This window comes from Cyphomyrmex costatus, unplaced genomic scaffold (genome assembly GCF_001594065.2).
Source record: "Cyphomyrmex costatus isolate MS0001 unplaced genomic scaffold, Ccosl1.0 scaffold92, whole genome shotgun sequence".
Taxonomy (NCBI): Eukaryota; Metazoa; Arthropoda; class Insecta; order Hymenoptera; family Formicidae; genus Cyphomyrmex; species Cyphomyrmex costatus.
This window is the reverse complement of record NW_017280506.1, coordinates 552,700-573,181: the sequence shown is the minus strand read 5'-3', so window position 1 is coordinate 573,181 and position 20,482 is coordinate 552,700. Positions and strand designations below refer to the sequence as shown.

The 20,482-nt window shown below is 30.8% G+C and overlaps 5 protein-coding genes and 1 long non-coding RNA gene across 8 annotated transcripts in view; 4 read left to right on the top strand and 2 right to left on the bottom strand.

Annotated features, from left to right (window-relative positions):
• Positions 1–704: 704 nt before the first annotated feature.
• On the top strand, positions 705–1,494 carry LOC108781907 (uncharacterized). Its single transcript, XM_018550023.1, has 2 exons — positions 705–1,233; positions 1,312–1,494. The coding sequence occupies exons 1-2, from the start codon at positions 826–828 to the stop codon at positions 1,405–1,407; spliced, it is 504 nt and encodes a 167-aa protein (XP_018405525.1). The 5' UTR covers positions 705–825; the 3' UTR covers positions 1,408–1,494.
• A 789-nt stretch (positions 1,495–2,283) lies between these two features.
• On the bottom strand, positions 2,284–3,887 carry LOC108781899 (putative nuclease HARBI1). Of its 3 annotated transcripts, none has more exons than XM_018550016.1 (5): positions 3,561–3,887; positions 3,220–3,468; positions 3,014–3,149; positions 2,620–2,901; positions 2,284–2,523 (listed from the first exon to the last, which is right to left on the bottom strand). In XM_018550016.1, the coding sequence occupies exons 1-5, from the start codon at positions 3,861–3,863 to the stop codon at positions 2,375–2,377; spliced, it is 1,119 nt and encodes a 372-aa protein (XP_018405518.1). In that variant the 5' UTR covers positions 3,864–3,887; the 3' UTR covers positions 2,284–2,374. The 3 variants fall into 3 exon arrangements, with proteins under 3 accessions (XP_018405518.1, XP_018405516.1, XP_018405519.1); XM_018550017.1 differs by having other exon boundaries at positions 2,436–2,498; XM_018550014.1 differs by having other exon boundaries at positions 2,284–2,901.
• A 4,051-nt stretch (positions 3,888–7,938) lies between these two features.
• On the top strand, positions 7,939–8,568 carry LOC108781882 (zinc finger BED domain-containing protein 4). Its single transcript, XM_018549998.1, has one exon. The coding sequence runs from the start codon at positions 7,939–7,941 to the stop codon at positions 8,566–8,568; it is 630 nt and encodes a 209-aa protein (XP_018405500.1).
• A 3,068-nt stretch (positions 8,569–11,636) lies between these two features.
• Positions 11,637–12,559, top strand: LOC108781920 (uncharacterized). The gene is made up of 3 exons (XR_001940975.1): positions 11,637–11,786; positions 11,999–12,187; positions 12,479–12,559. It is a non-coding gene; the product is annotated as an uncharacterized LOC108781920 (long non-coding RNA).
• Positions 12,560–13,731: 1,172 nt separating this feature from the next.
• On the top strand, positions 13,732–15,043 carry LOC108781881 (uncharacterized). The gene is made up of 4 exons (XM_018549997.1): positions 13,732–13,854; positions 14,364–14,559; positions 14,672–14,808; positions 14,914–15,043. Exons 1-3 carry the CDS (start codon positions 13,732–13,734, stop codon positions 14,701–14,703), a joined length of 351 nt encoding a protein of 116 aa, XP_018405499.1. The 3' UTR covers positions 14,704–14,808; positions 14,914–15,043.
• A 3,198-nt stretch (positions 15,044–18,241) lies between these two features.
• Positions 18,242–20,482, bottom strand: part of LOC108781880 (uncharacterized) — a 10,638-nt gene continuing 8,397 nt past the window's right edge. The window contains exon 2 of the mRNA XM_018549995.1: positions 18,242–18,529. Coding sequence (XP_018405497.1) covers positions 18,242–18,529 — 288 coding nt within the window. The remainder of the gene's footprint in view (positions 18,530–20,482) is intronic.

The following is a 20,482-nucleotide window of genomic DNA, read 5'->3' as shown; positions in this document are numbered from 1 at the left end:
CACGTTGAGACATGTAAGAAACATAACCTAAATAGATAGATTTTTCCTAGTATTACGAGGAGCGATAGAAGGCACTCTCTCCAAACTTCCATCCGAAGGTTAAGGACAAAAAATAGTTTTTTTTATCCAGAAGGAATCTGTATTTTTAAAACATGGACGAATTTGAAAAAGAATATATTTATAATAATATCGTATATAAAGTTTTTGTAACAAGAGATGTGCATGACAGTTTAGAGAACGGTATATAAAATTATCTATCTTTTGCTTGTAAAATAAATTTGTAAATTATGCAATGTTTTTTCCATAAATCCAAATTGTTTTATTATGTTTTATTGTTCATAGATTCAAACTTTTTTACAACATATTTTACCGAAAATATGCCCTCACAAGAAGCAATATGCGTTTCAGAAGATAAAGGTATAATATTTACAACTAATTATAAAAAGCTTTTTAAATATACATATATTTATTTAATCTCTTTATTTATTAATTTTATTTATAAAATATTAGTTAAGAGGTCTGTTTTCTGTGGCTGAACTAGTATACTTTTAAAACTTAAAGTAAGATAGATTGTACACACATAGGTTTGATTTTTGTCGAAAGCGAGGAAAAGAGTTCTAGTGCAGTCCAGTGCAGGAACAGAAAAAAAAACAGACCAAAGATGCAGATCTTAAAATATCTTATTTATTTTTATTTTCAGTTTCAGTCTTTACGTGGTCAAAGCAAGCAACAAAATTGTTCTTGCAAGCATATTTTGAAAGAAAAGAACAGTTTCGCGATCCCAAAGTACGGAAGAAAAGTTTATGGACACAAATATGTAACATAATGTCAAATAAAGGTTACAATGTAGACGAAGATACATTAGACAGAAAGATGCGCAATATGAAAAAGACATATCGTACAATAAAGGATAATAATAAGAAAAGTAGTACTGGAAGAGGCCGCATACATTGGGAATATTATGATACTTTTGAAGAGATATTTAGAAATGATGCAACTATAAATCATGGACCAACCTTATCTTCAATGCCATCCACATCAATAAGTGCAAAATCAAATCCATCCACGTCAAAAGTTACAAATTCAGTGCCATTTACATCAACAGATGCAAACTCAATGTCATCCACGTTAACAGATGCAAATTCAATGCCATCCACGTCAATAAAAGAAAACTCAATGTCATTCATATCAAATGATTATGAACAAATCAAGTTTTTTGAAACTAATGATCAGGTAACTCCAGCTTTATTATAATCATTATATGGTTTAAAACTGGCAATAAAATAAATAGAAGCGGTCTTTATATTTCAGATAATACATCCAACGCAAAATAAAATGTCATTGAACTATCATCATCAGAGTCACGATCCCCAAGTTCCGATAAAGAAAACAAAAGAAGTAGGATGAAGACGCTATCGTTAATGCGAAAGAAACAACTTGATACAGAAAACAGTAAAATAGAAGAAATAAAGAGACTAAAAGAGGCGATGGATAATAGTAATAAATTACAAACAGAAAGTAACAGTATACTTGAAGAACGAAATAATTTATTGAAAGATATTCTCTTCGAAATAAAACAGAAGAAAGAAAAAGAAGAATAAGATTGATACTGGTATCATGACTGATTAAATATCAAGTTTTACTATTGATATATTGCTTTTTAAGTTAAAACAAATTGCTTTGTTATATAGGTACTAAAAATATTTTTGTATCTTTATATTATTAAAACGTTAATTTAGTTCTAAGAATATTCTTTTAGTTCCGTGTTAAGCGTACTAAAAAGTATTTTTTTATTTATTACCTGATAAATTTATTTCTGATTATTGCATATTTTACAAAAAGATAATTATAATATACTTTAAGAACAAAAGGTTTTATCAAAAGATATATTCCTTTTCAAATAAAACATAAGTCTTATAAGAAAAGTTTGTCATATTGATTACTATTGATATGTTGTTTTATTATATCTTTGTTAAAATATTTTGGTGTAGTAAGATACTTAAAAAAATATTTTTTTTATCTCTGTTATTGACATGTTAATTTAGTTTTGTCTTAAGGATACATTATAAAATACTGATTCGTTATCTAAAAACAAAAATTGTTTTTGATCTGTCATAATAATGTTAAAATGTTAAATTCTATTACTTTATGATTAAAAAAAAATATTGATTTGTATGTGAAAAATTTTTTCACTATATCTAGTATTTAAATGTGATTTAAGTTATATTATTTTAAAAGCTACTTACATAAGGTATATTAATTCATATGCAAAGTATTTTCGTTGGATGCAATATATTACAACATGTGATATAAAGATACATATAAGATAAATTTTACAATAAAAGAGTTTGTACAATAAGTACGATTCGTACAGTTAATTATTTGGTATTAATAATTCCGCTATTCTATTCCTTTTTATTATCGCTTCATTATTATCTGCTTCTTCTCTTTCCACTGCTCTTTCCTCTTCTTGCTCTTCCTCTATCAATTCTTCATCACTTTCATAATTAATTTCATTATGATCTATTAAAAAATTATGTAGAACACGGGCTGCTGCGATCATTTTATTTCCAAAATCAAAATCAGCAATATCTAAATATTTTAGTCTGCAAAATTTACCCTTTAACAAAGCATATCCTCGTTTTATCATTGATCTTATAGTAGACAATTTAGTATTATATATTATTTGAGTTCTAGTAAGATGGCCTGTGTCTCGATAAGGTGTTAATAAGTTCACTAGTAATGGGTACGCTGCATCGCCAATAATATGACGATCAGGTGGTAACAAGTGATGTTTTAATCTTTGAAAAATTTCACTCTGTCTAAATACACGTGCATCGTGCATGCGTCCCGGTAATCCTACAAATATATCTATGAAGCGTCCTTTATGATCACAGATACCTGTTTTAAAAAGAAAGCAAAATTATAATAATATTGTAAAATATTATTATATGTTAAAAGCAAAATTGAATTGCAAAAATTATATCTTAAATAAAAAATGTTTTTATAATACCTTGTAGGACAATAGAGTGAAAACCTTTTCGATTGTAAAAATCATTAGGATTGTCTATAGGAGCTTTGCATGGTATATGACATCCATCAATAATCCCTACTACACCTGAGATACCATGAGAACGTCTGTTAAATACCTGTGATAATTTTAGATAATTCAATATACATATATTAAAACAATTTAATGTATGTGTACGAACAACTTACCGTTGAAATTATGTTACACATTTTTGCATCCGGCCATGTCACAAAATTTGATAATAAGTGAACTAATATATTTATAATTTCTTTCACTATACCGTGAGCAGTACTTTTTGCCAAGTTAAACCGATCTCCAGCAGACAGATAACTTTCTTGCTTTGCCAGAATCCATATTGTAAACATTACTTTTTTTCTTAAATCTACAGGATTGTTATGATTTGAGTGCATTGCGTGTCCAATTACGTGTATTAAATTCTATTCAAAATGAGCAAAGCAAAAATTAGTATATCATTAATTTTTTAATAAATATATGATAATTGATACAGTATAATTGGATTTTTGAATACCTCAAACGTGAATCTAGACATTCGAAAATGTTCTTTAAACACATAATCGTTGTACTGTGGTACAATTACTTCATAATAATTTTCATTCTTTGATCGTATTCCACATTCATTTTGTAATAAATTATTTTGCAATGGTTCGTCCAATTCATTTACTACAAAGTTTATGATATTTCTGTGCAATTCTATACCTCTTACATCATCCGCATCGTCGGCAACAATTAATGTCAAATGTAATAAATCCATGTTCACCGAATTATCAATATATGAACGACGAAAATGACAAATTAACCTAAATAAAGTCATATCGTGGTAAACATATGATATAAATCACGTGACTAGGGAATAGAATCGTTCAGCAATTGGTAACCGCTCACTCAACGGTTGTCGCAACATATTCGAAATAAGTTGAGCTTGCTGAACGTAGCCATTGCGACTGGTGACAGAATGTTTGCAACTTATTGTAGACCAGGCTAAAGTGATAATCGTTGTAAGAATCCTCCAATCACAGTTGAATATTCTCCTCGTATTCAATTGGTCAATTACTACAACTACGTTTACGAAATTATAGATCGGTGGACCAATGAGCATCTTATGTAAATGGTAACTTTATGCTGGATGCTCAATGGTCTAGCAGTTTTATGTTATGCTTATACTCTGTTAAGGCGCGTCTCCAATAGAAGACCGTAAGCTTAGATGTAAATGTTGGTTTATTTGAACTTTTACACCTTTGGCTCCGGCACATCACGCTGGTGTTATGGTTACGGAAAGAGGTTAGGACGAATCTACAAATCGTATACCTCTTCTTCTCAGATTTGAAACGACACTCACTGAAGATATATAGGTATATATATACACACATATATAAAAGTTATAAATTCTACCTAAAAGGAGTTCTCAAGGAAGCTCTTACCTTTCCTTGAGTGAGGGCGACTGTTACCAACGCCGATTAACTTAAGCGGGGAGCACAGACTTTTGCATAACGCATAAAGCATGTGCATAAGGAATTTCATTGGTCCATTTTCTTATGCATGAGTCAATGGACCAATCAAATTCTTTATGTATATGGTTTATGCGTTATGCAAAAGTCTGTGCTCCCCGCTTTAGGCTGTTTTCCTTTTAGGAGACACAAATCGACACAGTATAACACACTCGAACACTGTTTGCCACACTTAAATGGAACGCGATATGTGCAGTGTGTGTACCGTGTGTACGAACTTTTAGTACCTAACCATAAATGAATTTTGATCTTATAGAAAAAAAGTCAAGCTTTTTGTTTAGACAGTCGAAAAAAATTTTTCAAAAACCGATTCTGAGCTATATCGAAATTAAAACTTTTACCTTGAATTTCAAGGTCAAATGTTAATTTTTTGGAAAAACTTTTACCACTATCGTATAGCGCAGAAAAAGACCATTAAAAATCACTACTTATATGTTAACTTTTATGCATCATACTTATAAATATAATAAATTGAAAAAAAAACATTTTAAAAAAAGTCAAAATTTTGTAACTCTTTAACTCAAAAAATAGTTTATCAAATTCAAAAATACTTGATATTTAGACTTTCACTAACAATAACAACATTTCAGTAAAGTTTTGACCAAATTGGAAAACTTTTATTTTTTGGTCAGGACATTTCAGGAATTTTGCCCCATATATATATATATATATAAAGCCTCAAATAAAAACAACTTTTAAACTATCATTTTACTTTAAAACTTGACTGGAAATAGAATTTGAGTTTGAATTATAAGTTGTTGGAGAAGTTATAGATATGGGTGAAAAAAGTACAATTGGTAATGTTGATAATAGTATAAATGATGATGTTGCAATAACTGGCGAGCATTTTTCTGAAGATTGTACAACATTAAGTGATACTCTTACAAAATGAGGGTTATTAAATGATTGCAATGAAGTAGAAACTGAGCTTAAATTATAAATTGTTGGGAAAGTTGTTAATATGGGTGAAGAAGTTGAAAAAAATACAATTGGTGATAGCGTAAATGATGATGTAATTGGCAAATATCATACTACACATTATCTGTAAATGCCTTCGTATTTGTAGAATTCTTATTCTTAGGGATGCGCGATTTTTACCGATTTATCGATATGACCGATTTTTTTGGGCAAAAAACCGGTCATTTTTGGCCAATATTTCTGGAGGCCGATTTATCGATCTTCGGTTTTTTAAATTAAATATCGTAGCTGTTCCGACATTCACTGGGTCTCAGGGTCTATTTTTTGCTGCTACACTCTCCGAACGGGTGCAGCAATGAAAAAGCAGACCGAAGGCCGGTTTCACCGGCGCCGGTTGAGTTGGCTGGCCGGTCGCGGTCAGCTGTTTGGTAGGTCAATGCTGCTGGGCAGTGGCTGCGATTGGTCGGTTGTCTCGGCTGGCGTTGGTTAAACCGACCCCTATAGGCTGTTGCCTGCTGCTAGTCTGTTAGCACAGTGCTACCAATATTAAAAGCATATACTATTACAAGCATTATGGGTTTTCAGTACTGACAATGATAGTGGCCTAGTTGAACCGATTATCGTGGTTATGCAAAAGTTATGCGTTATGCAAAAGTGTGTGCTGCGGCCTTATAAGTTTTACCGTTTTAGATTAATATTACGTGACTTAGGACCGATTAAAAGTTTATATACACATTTATAAAAATATGTAAAAATGTATGACGAAGGTAAGATGTGAATTAGTTTTTAATAAGTCTATTGTGAAATAATGTGAAAATTCTAACCTCAGCAATTCATCATCGAATTTATTTCTTTATCATTATCGAATATGATTGAATTTGACATGTCAAATTTAGTTTCATTAATAATTTCTTTTTTTTATGATGCCATATCTCTGACAGAATCAGTAGACAAAGAAAATAATATTCCTTCACAATTTAACGAAGAAATTGATGTTGAAATAGAATCAACTGTCGAGCAAAATTCAAGGTAAAAAAAATACAATTCATTTTTTAATACTTTTTTCTATTTATAATAAGTCTATTTATATTATTTATAGCACTAGAAAAAAGAGTTCTGTATGGTCATATTTTAATCACAAGACTGTTGAATATGCTTCATGCACCATTTGCAATGCAAAAGTTAAGCATTGTGGTGGGACATCCAATTTAAGATCACATTTAAATAGAAACCATAGGATATTGTGTTCTGGTATATTAAAGAATACGAAAGAAACATCTGAATCGAGCAGTGAATCGATAATTGAAAATTATCCGTTGACTAAACGAAAAAAATTGACGTCAAAGGTAACTATATTAAATATGTATTAAACTATGTATATTAAACAAAGCACTTCTAATAAATGATAAAAAATTTCAATCTGAAATTTATGGCTTATTTCAGCAAAATAACTTGACTCGAATCAACGAATCTTTTGAAAGGATAACTTCTTATAAAGGTTTGTACGAATTTCAAATAATTAATAAGATCATTATATAGATCAATAATCTAATGTTCGTTTATCATTTTCAGAAGGAGGAACATAACCAAGGATAAAGAAGCACTATCTATAGTTAATAGAGAAGGTTTCAGATACTTCGTGAAAATAGCAATTCCACGTTATTGTTTACCTGATCGAAAGACTCTAACTAAATTAATAGAGAATCGCTATGTTGAAACAAAGGAACGTTATAAGTCTACTCTCGAAAAAGCTTTGTGCTACACATTAACATATGATAATTGGACTGATTGCACTTTTCAAAGCTGTTTAGATGTCACTGTTCATTACATATTGGAGGATCTTGTCATGAAAAATGGATGTTTGGAAGTATTTCCGTTATATACAAATCATACAACAGAGTACCTCACGGAATGTCTCAATTCTATCATTGATGATTTTAAATTAGATAAAAAAAAAATTATGGCAATTGTTAGTGATGGAGCGGCAAATATTAAAGCTGCTGTATGTAATATTGTGAAATCTGAAAAACATTTGGTGTTTTGCACATTTTTTATCTCACCTTGTACCTAAAGTGGTAAAAGATGTTGCAACAGTCAATGATCTTATTGATACAGTCAAGAAAATTGTCGTGTTTATCAGAAAAAGTATTATAGCTTCAGATGAGTTGAAACGGTTACAAATATGTGACGGGAAGACAGAAGGAACTGTATTAAAATTTATTCTCGATGTTCCGACTCGCTGGAATTCTATACTATACATGTTAGAGAGATTTCTCGTTTTAGAACAGTACGTATATGCAGTTACTTCGAAATGCAAAAAGCAAACGTTCCAGATATGCTGATTCGTAGCCAAATTAAAATCCTACAGGATATCGTATCTCTCATGAAACCAATAGAATGTGTCATCAAGGAAATCAGCGGCAGTAACTATTCTACGTGTAGTGTCATTATACCAATCACTGTATGACAGTAACAATTGAAAACATTTCACCTTCAACAGCGGAAGGAATTCTTTACAAGACAAAGCTTCTTGAATCAATTAAACATAAATTTAAAGATGTTGAAAATAATAAGATTCTCTCAATTCCTACGATACTTGATCCAAGATTCAAACGAATGCATTTTCAAAATGCCTTGTCAGCAGCTGCTACTGTGGAACAAATAAACAAAGAAATGAAAGTAATTTCTACGATAAATAAAGAGATAGAACAACCTGTTCAACAAGAATTCTCTGACATAACGAATCAATATAGTATATGGAAGACTCATGACAATTTGGTGGCAAAGAGTACTAACGAAAGTATGGACGATGACCATCTTCTCCACGAACTAAGACAATATTTAAAGCAACCGGTCATCGCTCGACACAACAATCCATTTCAACATTGGAAAACCTTAAAGTACTCGTTCCCAACGCTGTACGAACTGGCAATTCGATACATGAGTATTATTAGTACCTCTGTACCATCAGAAAGTAAATTTTCCGAGGCTGGTACCATTAAGAATCATGAAAGAAATCGAATAACGGGTGAACACTTAAACCAACTCTTATTTATGGGATCTCTTTCAAAAGAAGAATGGAATTTGACATAAAAATTTGGCATGATCTCATTACTTATTGTTCTAAATTTTTTCATTTTCTTTATTACTTTTAATTCCTATATGGCTATTCTCATTTTTTATATTGTAAATATTATCTTTTGTTTTTTTTTAAATAAAAACTATTGTGTGCTTATTAAATAAATATATATACACATATACGTATATATGTATATAGGTATATATATGCTACCATAATTCTCTTTTTCCTTTATTCTCTTTATATATGTGAATGGAATGGTGATTGGTGATTTGATGATTCTGTTGCTTCATTTTTTATTTCAAATTGATGATTCTCTAATTGAGCGTATCAAGCTAGGTATGAGTTTTATATGATTTGTACATGGGCAAGGACCTTAATTATGTAATCCCTTCCAAATGTTATGAGAAATAATCAATTATATAGTATATATATGTATATATATAAATTATTCATATATTTTTTTTATACTAGGCAAAAATAAACTTGGAAAGAAAAGGGCACTAGGAGTTACGCGCAGATAACCTTATACGCAAACACCGATATGTATCAAGCAAAACTCCATTTATTACAATAATTGTGCTTATATGTTTCAGCTCATTTTTGAGCCTTCTTCAGAGACAATGTAAATTACATAAATAAATTATAAAGTAAAAATAACATGAAGAATCAAAAGATGTTTAATCGCAGTGAGCTCCCCCACAACCGAGAAATAAATACTGATGTTAATTTTATCTTACAGAACACACTAATATAAATAATTAAAGAAGAAGAGAATTAAATAAATAGAAAGCTGTAATTGAGGAAAAAAACCAATTTCGCAGAATTTCCTGGAAAATTAATTTTGAAAATAGATTTATCATAATTATAATTATTATTCTACCGGGAGTGAGGAGGCTCACTGTGTTCACAACGATACCGTATCGCAAACATTCTCAAAACTGGTCTCCAGAATAATTTAAGCTAAAGCCGGGTTCACACCTTGACGGAAAAGCGGATTGCGGAAAAGCAGTAGCCAATCAGAGCTCGCGTTGGTAGCAAGTAGTATAGAACTGACAGAAAGTCGACTATCAGCGCGAGTTCTGATTAGGTACTGCTTTTCCGCTTTCCGTTTTTCCATCAAGATGTGAACCCGATCTAAGACTCCATGTATGCGGTGAGCTGCGGCAAACGCATGCGGTGACCAATGCAGTAATCTATAAAGTCATTTCGGAGAAATTGGAAATCTACAATGTCGGTAGGTGGCTTTAGGATTCCCTTAATAATTAAAAAAATAATTTAAAAAATATGTGTTTAATTTTCAAACACTAAAAAGAAGAAGACCGGTGCACGGTGTAGCAATTTTTTTCGATTTTTTGAAAAATCGAAAAAAACCAGTATATCGATTTTTCGATCTTTCCCTCCTGAGAACTTATTGCCGATATCAATGTTTTTCATTTTTACCGATTCTTCCGATATCGGTTTTTTTTCCAATATCGCACATCCCTACTTATTCTACATTCCTTATTTCTCCTATATTCTTCTTATTGTACAAGCATAAACATTAAATTATTTATTATATGAATAACAGAATAAGAATAATGCGTCTTTCTTTGTCACTCTTGAGTGATTTCACATTTTCACGGCGAAATTTTATACCAAGCCGGCTCACACGAATAATTTCATATTCTCACGAGGTGAAATTAACCGTAATTGGGTGAGTTTCTCACTTTCGTCATTTTCACCCAATCCGAAAACCGTAATAGGCCCCCAGGATGTCTATGGCCAATATTCATAGTCAGTTCTTATTTCTAGACTGCCTTAAGTAATGTCTTAAGATGCTAAAACTCTGATTGGTTCGTAACTCCTCAAGACTGAACTTAAGACGGTCTTGAATATAAGAATGACTATGGCCGGTATTCATAGTCAGTTCTTATATTCAAGACCGTCTTAAGTTCAGTCTTGAGGAGTTACGAACCAATCAGAGGGCCGCTTTAGCATCTTAAGACATTACTTAAAACATTCTTGAAATAAGAACCGACTATGAATACCGGCCTATGAATACCGGCCTATGGGACCTTTATAAGCTGTCCATGACTGTGTTTCAAAATTGACTGCCAGTACTGAAAATCTATAGTTTATGTCACGAACACTATAGGTTTTCAGTACTGGCAGTCAATTTTGGAACACACACCATATGTCTGTTCTTTATTGCTGAACTTTTGCACCAGTTCATCTTTTTTCCTTTTCCCTTCTCCTAGAGAGAAAAGGAAGAAAGATGAACTAGTGCAAAAGTTCAGCAATAAAGAACAAACCTCATATAAGCTGTCCATAGAATATACATTTATGAATGCTCTAAGGATAAATTTGTATGTCCATATGTTGTCTGCAATGCGGATTTTGGCGTATTTAGCTCCCTCGATCTATATCAACGCCATCTGAATTCCGCTTCCGACTTCTCTTTTATTTCCGACATTGCCATTTTGAAATAGTCGTGCAAACGGTATGTATGTACATACATGCGTATATTAGAGAGTAACATATTTATAATATAATTTAAACACTAAAACTAAATTACGGATATATAAAAGTTGATAAATTCAGCCATTTATTGTGAGATCCGATAATCTCGGGTACACGGAACTCATCGACTCGCGTAAAGATACACGTGCGGTCTCGCGCTTCGCGTTCACTTGGCGCGAGACACTACCGTGTCTCTTGATCTATGGCGACATGGATCTTAAGAAAAAAAAAGCATGTATTTAAATCCAAATCATCGTCAGTATTCTACGTCAATCCATTAATATTAACCATACACAATCAATAATATTGTCAGTATTCGTTGATACTGACAGTATTACTGACCGTGTACAGAGGCCTTATGCTTTTACTTAAATACATAATTATATATTACTTATTAAGCAGCGTGTACATATTTATAATAAATAAATCGTGAGTAATTTTTTAACATAAAACATGAAAGGAATATACATAACCTACAATTAACCTAATAAATAATATGTATTATTACAATATGCAAGTTATAGAAAAGACACAGAAAAAGACAAGAGCTCCTAAAGTAACAAATATGCAATTAGAATACCTAATTAAAATGGAAAACCATATTGCGTTTGCTATAGGCAAATTGTTAGGGACAAGGGGAAAGCCAGTTCATGATAAACAATGGCAACACCTAAGTGAACAATTAAATCATTTGGACGGACCATCGAAAGGTGTAGAAGGTTGGAAAAAAGTAAGTTTAATTGTATGTTTGTATCATACATCCAGTATTCATAGTTATAAGCTTCTTATATTTAAAACCATCTTGAGTATAATTTTGAGATTTTATAAGCTACGTACAGACCGTATTAGTATACTCTTATTACAATTATAAAGATTATTTTGTTTCAGATTGTTTTTTTTATTGAAATACTTTTTTAATATTAGTAATATTGCATGTTGCAGCTTTAGTGCGATCAGAGGAATCAGGCTAGAAGTCGGGCGGCAAAAGCAAGAGCAGCGCAAAAGATGACAGGCAACATTAGTACTACAATACAATTGAAGAGCTTTGATTTAAGAATACTATCAATTTTTAGAGGTGAATCCTGTGTAGGTTTGCCTATAATGGAAGTGGGACTTGGAGAGCGACCTGAGGTTTGTTATCTTTTTATAGAGAACGTTATATAGTATAAAAATCTATCATTCTATCCCACACTATCTCATATCTGCGACGGTCAAGACCTCACGATAGAAAGAGATGCAAGGGATTTATAGATTCAGTTAAACTACCATTTTCTGGCTTCAAGCTACGGACAGAATGATTGATCTATATATTATATATTGTTAGGTTTATCATGTTTTGCGTTAACTTTGTATTGCGCTTTTCAATTGCAATTTAAATTATTTGCAACTCGTGAATAAAATAGATTCTGTCTGTTTGAACAGGATATTATCGATCCATCATCAGTTTTGGGACTAACATCAAATAATCTTGCAGGACAAAATATTAATACTGAAAAAGAAAATGTAAGTATTAAATACAAACTATTAATGCTGCTAAATATGGTCATCACAAAATATATTTTTTTATTAAATTAAATTCTTTTATTTAGAACACATCAATTGAAATTGGAATAAATGAGGAAGATCTAATTTTATTCCCATTAAATGAAGATTATTTGATACAAAATTTGAATGAATAAACAAATCAGTTAATTGATGAACCATGTACTAGTTGCCAAAGAACACTGGAAAACAAGTACATACATAACGTACAACCGAATGTAGAAGTAAGCACAAACATGAATGTAACGTTAATGATTCATGCTTCGTTAATCAATCAGAATAAAAGAATTTTATGAATTGATCAATCAATAAATACTTTAAAGCTTTTGCAGCGTTAAGTGGATTACACTTAATATTTATAGTATAAATTTCTATTCTTCAGTATTATTATATTTACTATTATTTTTATACACTTTATGTTCTATCCTAATGAAATTATCATTGTTATAGAAAAATGTCCAAGAAGCTCTTCAAACAGAACCAAATAAATTATCAGAAAATAGTTCAAGTACATTCAAACGCGACAGTAAGCACGATATATTTATGATATACATTTTCAGTATTTTATTTTATCATATTCATTATTGTTATATAGTTATATAGTTATATAACAATAATGAATATGATAATAGTTATCTATTTTATTATTGTACGTTAATCAAGTTGTTATTGTTATAGGGAAACGTCCGAGAAGCAGCAGGGCTATTCTGAAATTTTTTAATGCATGCGTTATATGGCTTGTAACGCATGCTTTCATATTCCATAAATGCATCTTAACGCTTGGCATCGTCAATCAATTTACATTGCATTTACGTTAAGTTTGCGTTATATTAAATTTCACTAAGAAATTGTATTCTGTTAGCCACTTTAACGCAATTTGTAACGTATGTCCGTGCGTTACGTAAAGTAATGCTAACATTGCTAACGCCGACTTTTAGACAGCGTTAAATGTCATAACGCAAGTTAGGTGTTATAACGCGCAATAAAATCTTGTGAAGAGTAAATGTTACATTTTGAATAAATTGTAGATAGATTTTTCAATCTGTTAGATATTACGGAGGAGCAAGCAATGTGGGAAAATGTTAGATTAATGAAAGAATTGAGAGACAATATTAATCCATTCGATTTAACTGATGAACAATTTAAAAAATTTAAAAATTTTCCGCTTATCAAAAAAAGCTGTAATATATTTAAGTAATTCTCTTCGAGATATTCTGCAACGTAAAGGAAGAAGAGGAATAAGTTTAGAAACACAGGTAGTGTATTTTTAACACAGAGATTATGTATTTTATAACATAACCATATAAAATATTCCAAACAGCACACAATATTTATAAAGTATTTACAAAATATTTTTCAAATTTATTTTTAATATTATGGAAATATTTTTGTGGTTTTAGGTTGCACAGATCATAAATATTTATTACAAATATTATGAAATATTTATGGTACATATTGTGTAGTAGTAAGTGCTATGAAAATACTTAATATAATCCAAATAAAAAATACTTACTAGAAATATTTATTTATGTTTATCATATATGTTATATAAAATATTTAGTCTATATTTTAATAATGTTTTCGAATAAGGGTTATATAAAAAATATGTATAAAATATTTATATAATATATCAAAAAATTGATAATAAATATTTATGAATATTTATCATAAATATTCTGTGCTGTCTGGGATATAAATATTAGTTTTGTTAAATTTAGTGCAATAAAAAATTATGTATTATTATATAACAAAAACTGTATTTCAGGTTTTAGTAACATTACGATTTTTCGCTATAGGCTCCTACCAAAGGGGTATTGGTAATGATTATTTAATATCTCTGTCACAACCAGCTATTAGCAGAGCGATAAAAACAGTAGCAGTAGGCATTACAGAATTGCTTGCTAATGAGTGGATCAAATTTCCACAAACTGAGGAGAAACGAGCAATTTTAGAAAAAAAAGGTAAGATTTTTGACAATATTATGAAAAACAAATTCTTTCGTAAGTAAAATTGTCTATTCACTAAATTCTATTTTCTTGTCATAATTTTAGTAATATTGATTTATTCTAACAGATTTGAACAAAAAAGGAATTTTAAAGGGGTGATAGGTTGCATTGATTGCACTCACGTCGCTATCGTGAGACCAAGTCGTCACGAGGAAGCATATACATATAAACCATAAAGGCTTCCATTCGATTAACGTACAGGCAGTAAGTAAGAAACAACTAATATCTATGGTATTTTGAAATATAATATATAATGTATTAACAATAAGTTTAAAGAGAGATTGAATACATAGTCATATTATTTATTAGATAGCGTCACACGACTTGGAAATACTAAACATAAATGCCAGATTTCTGGAAGTGTCCACGATAGTTTTATATGGAGCATTCTGCTGTAAGGGATAGGATGACAAGATTGTACGATTCTGGAGATCGATCAACATGGCTTTTGGGTTAATGTCATAATTGTTAATTTATATTTATAAATTTTTGTCCGATTTGGACACGGATTCTTTCGAACGATTGGAACAAATTTTACAATAAACCATAAAAGTAATCACAAAACTCTTGATATTTTTAAATTCTACAATCTTTAATTGTCTTAAATCAATTACCGTTAAAAATTTTAACATATCTTTTAAATAATGATTTACAAGGATTTTCTTTTTTAAAAAAATTTTCGCATGATAGCCGAAAATATAACTTCGCGCGGTCTCGGCCATAGACGGTTTACGACATCGCCACTAATGCCATCGGTCGGCGACCTAGCACAACAGGTAGCACTCACCAAGCATAAGCTCGTGTATGTATGTACCTGGAGCTCATTAATTCGCTGGGTCATAGTAGTGGTTCTACTTATCAACGCTGAGTCGCGCCTTGAGCGTTACCGACTCAGCGTCGATAAGTAGAGCCGCTACTATGACCCAGCGAATTAATGAGCTCCAGTGTATGTTATTTAAAATAAATCTGCAAAAAACATACAATAATTTTTCAATAATTAACATTTAAGTGATATGTAAAGTGCTACAATTAATTTTTTATTATAACATACTTTTTAAATGAAAAGACGTACATATACATGTTGGTCAAGACTCAAGAGTATAGAAAATTACTAGTTAATACGCGTATAAAAATTTTTAAATACTTATTTCGAAACCGAAACTGCCTTCGCTCGATTAATAAGAAAAGATTCGTGGTGCTCGTGGCAGAAGGCAAAAGAGGCCAGGGTATCGTTAAAATCGGTCAGAAAAGACGCAGAGCAGGAGAATTTGGAAGGTGAAATGTATGGTGCAGGCATTACCGACTAGAGGTATATAAAAAAAATGTATACTATTTTAGTACTTAAAACTTTAAACGCGATTTTTTGGAAACAATGTTTTTCAAGTTGGCCGGAAACATAACTCAAACAATTTTTGAACGATTCAATTCAAATTTTAACAGTAGCTTTGTAATTAGATTTTACACAGAAGTACGTAGGAGTTTTTTGGTATCTTGTCAACTTTTTTTGTTATAAACAATTTACGATGAAATTTTTTATTAAAAAATGAATTCTTTCTTCAAATAAGCATTATTTTTTCAAAATTCAATATTTTCAAAATCCCCTATATACTTCTGTAGCCAATTATATATAGTTTTCAAAAAACTTTGGTTTTTTGTTCCGGATTGAAAATTGTGAGAGAAACTTTTCCGGCCGTGAAGCCCTTTCAGCGAGAGATGATCTCGAGTTTCGTATTATGTAGCCACCATTTTGTTTAAAAATATTAATTAAAAAATTTTTGTATTTGCTTCAGAACATGTATAATAAACTCCTATAAACAGATTTTCCATTTCCTTTATTTTTTCTGCGTAAAAAATTATCAAAAACATGTATTTTTTTCGAACATAGAGTGGCGTTACCCCTTAACTAGTAATTTTCTATTAAATAATCTTATTTTCAGCAATGTATTTAAAGAATAATGTATTAAATTAGTATAATATGGATCAAAATAATTAAGGGGGAACACTACTGTGAACGGCCGAAAACATAGGGTAACTTATGGATTTTTTTATAGTTAAATAATAAAGTAAATAGAAAATCGGTTTGAAGGCCTTTAATGTACATATATCCAAGTACATAAAACAATTTTTGTTTAATTTTTGTGCGTCAAGATGGCGGCGCTTGAGCTCTGCAAATGAGACTGCGTTTTTCTCATAGGCCTCCGGGGCTTGCAGCAGAAGTGCCGTATACTTTCACTAAGGACAAAAAACAAAATTTTTTCATAATCTACATTAAATTTGCTAGAGAAGTACATACGTATATTTTATAATATTGATTTTTATAGAAATGGTGAACATGTAAATACAAAGTTTCATTTTTATTAAAAAAATTCAATGAAAAAATATTAGTAACAAAAAAAGTTTTTAACCGATCGAAAAAATCGTATGTACTTCTCTAGAGAATTTAGTTTAGCAGTTATTGTAAAAATTTAAAGTTGATCGGATAAAATTTGTCAAAGTTATGCTGCAAGCCAATTAGAAAAACATGATTTCGAGAAAAACGCGTTTAAAGTTTTGAACAACATTATTTAACATTTAACTAAAGAAATTTTTTATCTACCTTTACTCTACGATGCTTGCACCATATGAACTGTTCTTCCATATCGATGTTTTGTTGAATTAAAACATCTTTCATTATTGTTCTGCGTAAAGTCACCTAAGCAACGATTGAGCGCTTAGATGGCGTTACGCCTTGCTTCAAAAAATCAGCTATAAAACCATTAAAAAAAATTTTTTCACGTATAAGGCCAATTGAATCTTATTCTAAAGACTCTAAAGTATCATTTAAAACAAAAAAAATTTTTTCGATTTTTTGAAAATTTCACAGTAGTGTTCCCCCTTAATCAAATACACATATCATGTACCTATATGTTTACACATAATGTTGAAATTAAGATAATTTAATAGAAAGTTAGTACTCGTATCAATTGCGCGATGTAAACTAGGCCAGTTGAGTCTGCTCTCTACTGAACGCGACCATTGTAGACGATGCGCGGAGTGATTCTTTGGGTGTCTTCCAACAAGCAACACAGGCGATAATACACCATTTGATTTATCTCATTATTCTGTTCACAAAAGTATTAAGGTACGATAATCAAAAAGTCAATAGTTTACGAGTTATTTAACATTTTGTGTCAATATATATCAAAATAAAGTGGCAAATATCTGGAAAACTATTGATTTTTTAGTATCTCTATCTTAATACTTTTATATGCAAAATAATTAGAGGAATCACGTTATCTAAAAAAAATTACATAATTCCATTTAAAAAAGTGGTGGTGACCTTCATATCTTTTTAGCGCCTCCACCAAAAAAACAATTATTGACATCACATTATGTGCCCTTCAAAACCAAGCAACTTTTGTTTGACATTTTTTCTTCTATTGTCAAAAACAATCGAGTTATTCATCTGTTTTAAATGCCCCTCCCTGTATATATATATATATATATATATATATATATATACCTACATATATATATTGGTATATATATAACGGGGTCTTATACAGCTAGCGGCCGTTTTACCGTTCCTAATACATTTATTAGGACAGGCTTTTTGGTATTGGAACCAACCTGACATTTTAACCCTCAATCTGGACGACTAGGAATCATTAAATATGATCCATTGTACAGAGGATTTATGGTTTAACGCCGGATCGGCGTTGATGATCATAGATCTCTTACCAGATGGAGCCATTTTCAGCTCTTTACACGCAAAAAATCGCGAGTGGGGGCAGATAGGATTGAACTCGACTGCTGGTATCTCATATAGATCCTTCGCTGCAGAAATATTATTTTCTAATGCTTCATTGCCTGCTATCAAATGTGTAACAAAATCACTAAAATAATTAGACCTCTCAGCTCCACCTTCTTGCAATAAATTCAAAATCTGTAAAAGTATTACCTACGATTACAAATAGTAACACTTTATGATAGTCAGGCATATCTAAATCTAAAATATTACAATACTGTCATTCCTTATACTAAGAAAAAAATTACAGAAAAGAAAAATAATCCAACGACAGAACGACATTTATATAAAATGGTATTCCAAATATAACCTTCGTCGACAATAGAGAAACATCAATTTCATAGCGGAGAAAAAAAAATTAGTTTTCAGAACATCGCGAAATCGTCGGCTATTATTAGTCGAGATATTACTTCGCAGTAATAATAACAATCTCAAAAAAATTACCATTTTAAAAATATAATAAGTGAATGTATACTTAATCCAATAGCATTTTAATACTATATTTTCTTTCTTAAATCTTTTCATTATTTTTCATATTCGGAATTATTTAATAACCATCTTGTTATTGTATATTTTAAGGTCTAGCAGCGCCAAGTTTTTTGTATTTTTACTTTTTAAAAAAAGTATATGTTACATATATGGCAAGAAAATATATTCCTTCCACAATTTGGCGTAATCTAAAAAGATTTCATTTCATTTTTGCATACTTGGCGCTTTTTTTTCCTTTATTTAAAAAGGTAATTTTGTTGAGATATCACGCATTTTGTAATGTTAAATATTTCTTATAAATCTATATATAAAATATAAAAATAAAAAAATAAAAAAAAGAAAAAACCTCCTCCTGCGACGACACTCTTGCTTTCCAAGTCTTCTCTTGACAACGCATAACGCGTCATGTATGGAACATTCCATTTCGTCACAGTAATAATCGTTTATGTAAAATAATAGAGCTCACTGTGCGTGCCTTTAGCATTAAAATAACAAAGAAACAATATTTAAATATTAAATCTTATAGGACCGTGAGAAACACAACCAATAAAGTGCCTTTAATGATCGAGCTGTATCTTAGGTGCTAATTATAATTCCGTTAGAATTTATCAAGAGACACGGTAGTGTCTCGCGCCAAGTGAACGCGAAGCGCGAGACCGCACCGTGTATCTTTACGCGAGTCCATGAGTTTCGTGTACCCGAGATTATCGAATCTCACAATAAATGGCTGAATTTATCAACTTTTAAATAGTCTTAATTTAGTTTTATTGTTTAAATTATATTGTATTATAAATAGGTACGTTTTTATTTTCTACGTACCCTACGAAGAAAGATATCTCGATGTGAAATTGAAATGTCGAAAATTTTGACATCGGAAATGTTGTCCGTTTCACGTTTTAAACGACAGACGGCGCTTGCTAGCATATTTTATTTTATATTGATTAGCTGTCAACGTAATCGATTATTAGCTGTCAACGTAATGACATTAGATAGATAAAAAATAGCAAAGGAGGATTTTTGTATCCCGTTAAAGCAGTCGATGTCTTGAAAGCTCACGGAAAAAATGTTCGAGAGTCGATTTTGGTTCTAGGCTATGCTTCGAACTGTACTGTCGCCTCTTAAGCAATGCCGAAGAGGATAACGAACGCGAAAATCGCATGCTAAAGCTACAAGTGCGCAATTTCTAATTTCGCTAACCAACATGGAAGGAGAGGAGAGTTTTGATACCAGTTTTATATAAATTCTCACGGAATTATAATTAGCACCTAAGATACAGCTCGATCATTAAAGGCATTTTATTGGTTGTGTTTCACGGTCCTATAAGATTTAATATTTAAATATTGTTTCTTTTTTATTTTAAGGCTAAAGGCACGCACAGTGAGCTCTATTATTTTACATAAGATTATTACTGTGACGAAATGGAATGTTCCATACATGACGCGTTATGCGTTGTCAAGAGAAGACTTGGAAAGCAAGAGTGTCGTCGCAGGAAGAGGTTTTTTCTTTTTTTTATTTTTTTATTTTTATATTTTATATATAGATTTATAAGAAATATTTAACATTACAAAATGCGTGATATCTCAACAAAATTACCTTTTTAAA

Coding starts and splice junctions, on each gene's coding strand:
- LOC108781907 (XM_018550023.1), top strand. CDS start 826: ATGTCAAATAAAGGTTACAATGTAGACGAAGATACATTAGACAGAAAG. Junction 1,234..1,311: donor TTTTTGAAACTAATGATCAG/GTAACTCCAGCT, acceptor TTTATATTTCAG/ATAATACATCCAACGCAAAA.
- LOC108781899 (XM_018550014.1), bottom strand. CDS start 3,863: ATGACTTTATTTAGGTTAATTTGTCATTTTCGTCGTTCATATATTGAT. Junction 3,469..3,560: donor TGTCTAGATTCACGTTTGAG/GTATTCAAAAAT, acceptor CATTTTGAATAG/AATTTAATACACGTAATTGG. Junction 3,150..3,219: donor TGTGTAACATAATTTCAACG/GTAAGTTGTTCG, acceptor AAATTATCACAG/GTATTTAACAGACGTTCTCA.
- LOC108781882 (XM_018549998.1), top strand. CDS start 7,939: ATGACAGTAACAATTGAAAACATTTCACCTTCAACAGCGGAAGGAATT.
- LOC108781881 (XM_018549997.1), top strand. CDS start 13,732: ATGAACAATTTAAAAAATTTAAAAATTTTCCGCTTATCAAAAAAAGCT. Junction 13,855..14,363: donor GAATAAGTTTAGAAACACAG/GTAGTGTATTTT, acceptor ACTGTATTTCAG/GTTTTAGTAACATTACGATT. Junction 14,560..14,671: donor AGCAATTTTAGAAAAAAAAG/GTAAGATTTTTG, acceptor TTATTCTAACAG/ATTTGAACAAAAAAGGAATT.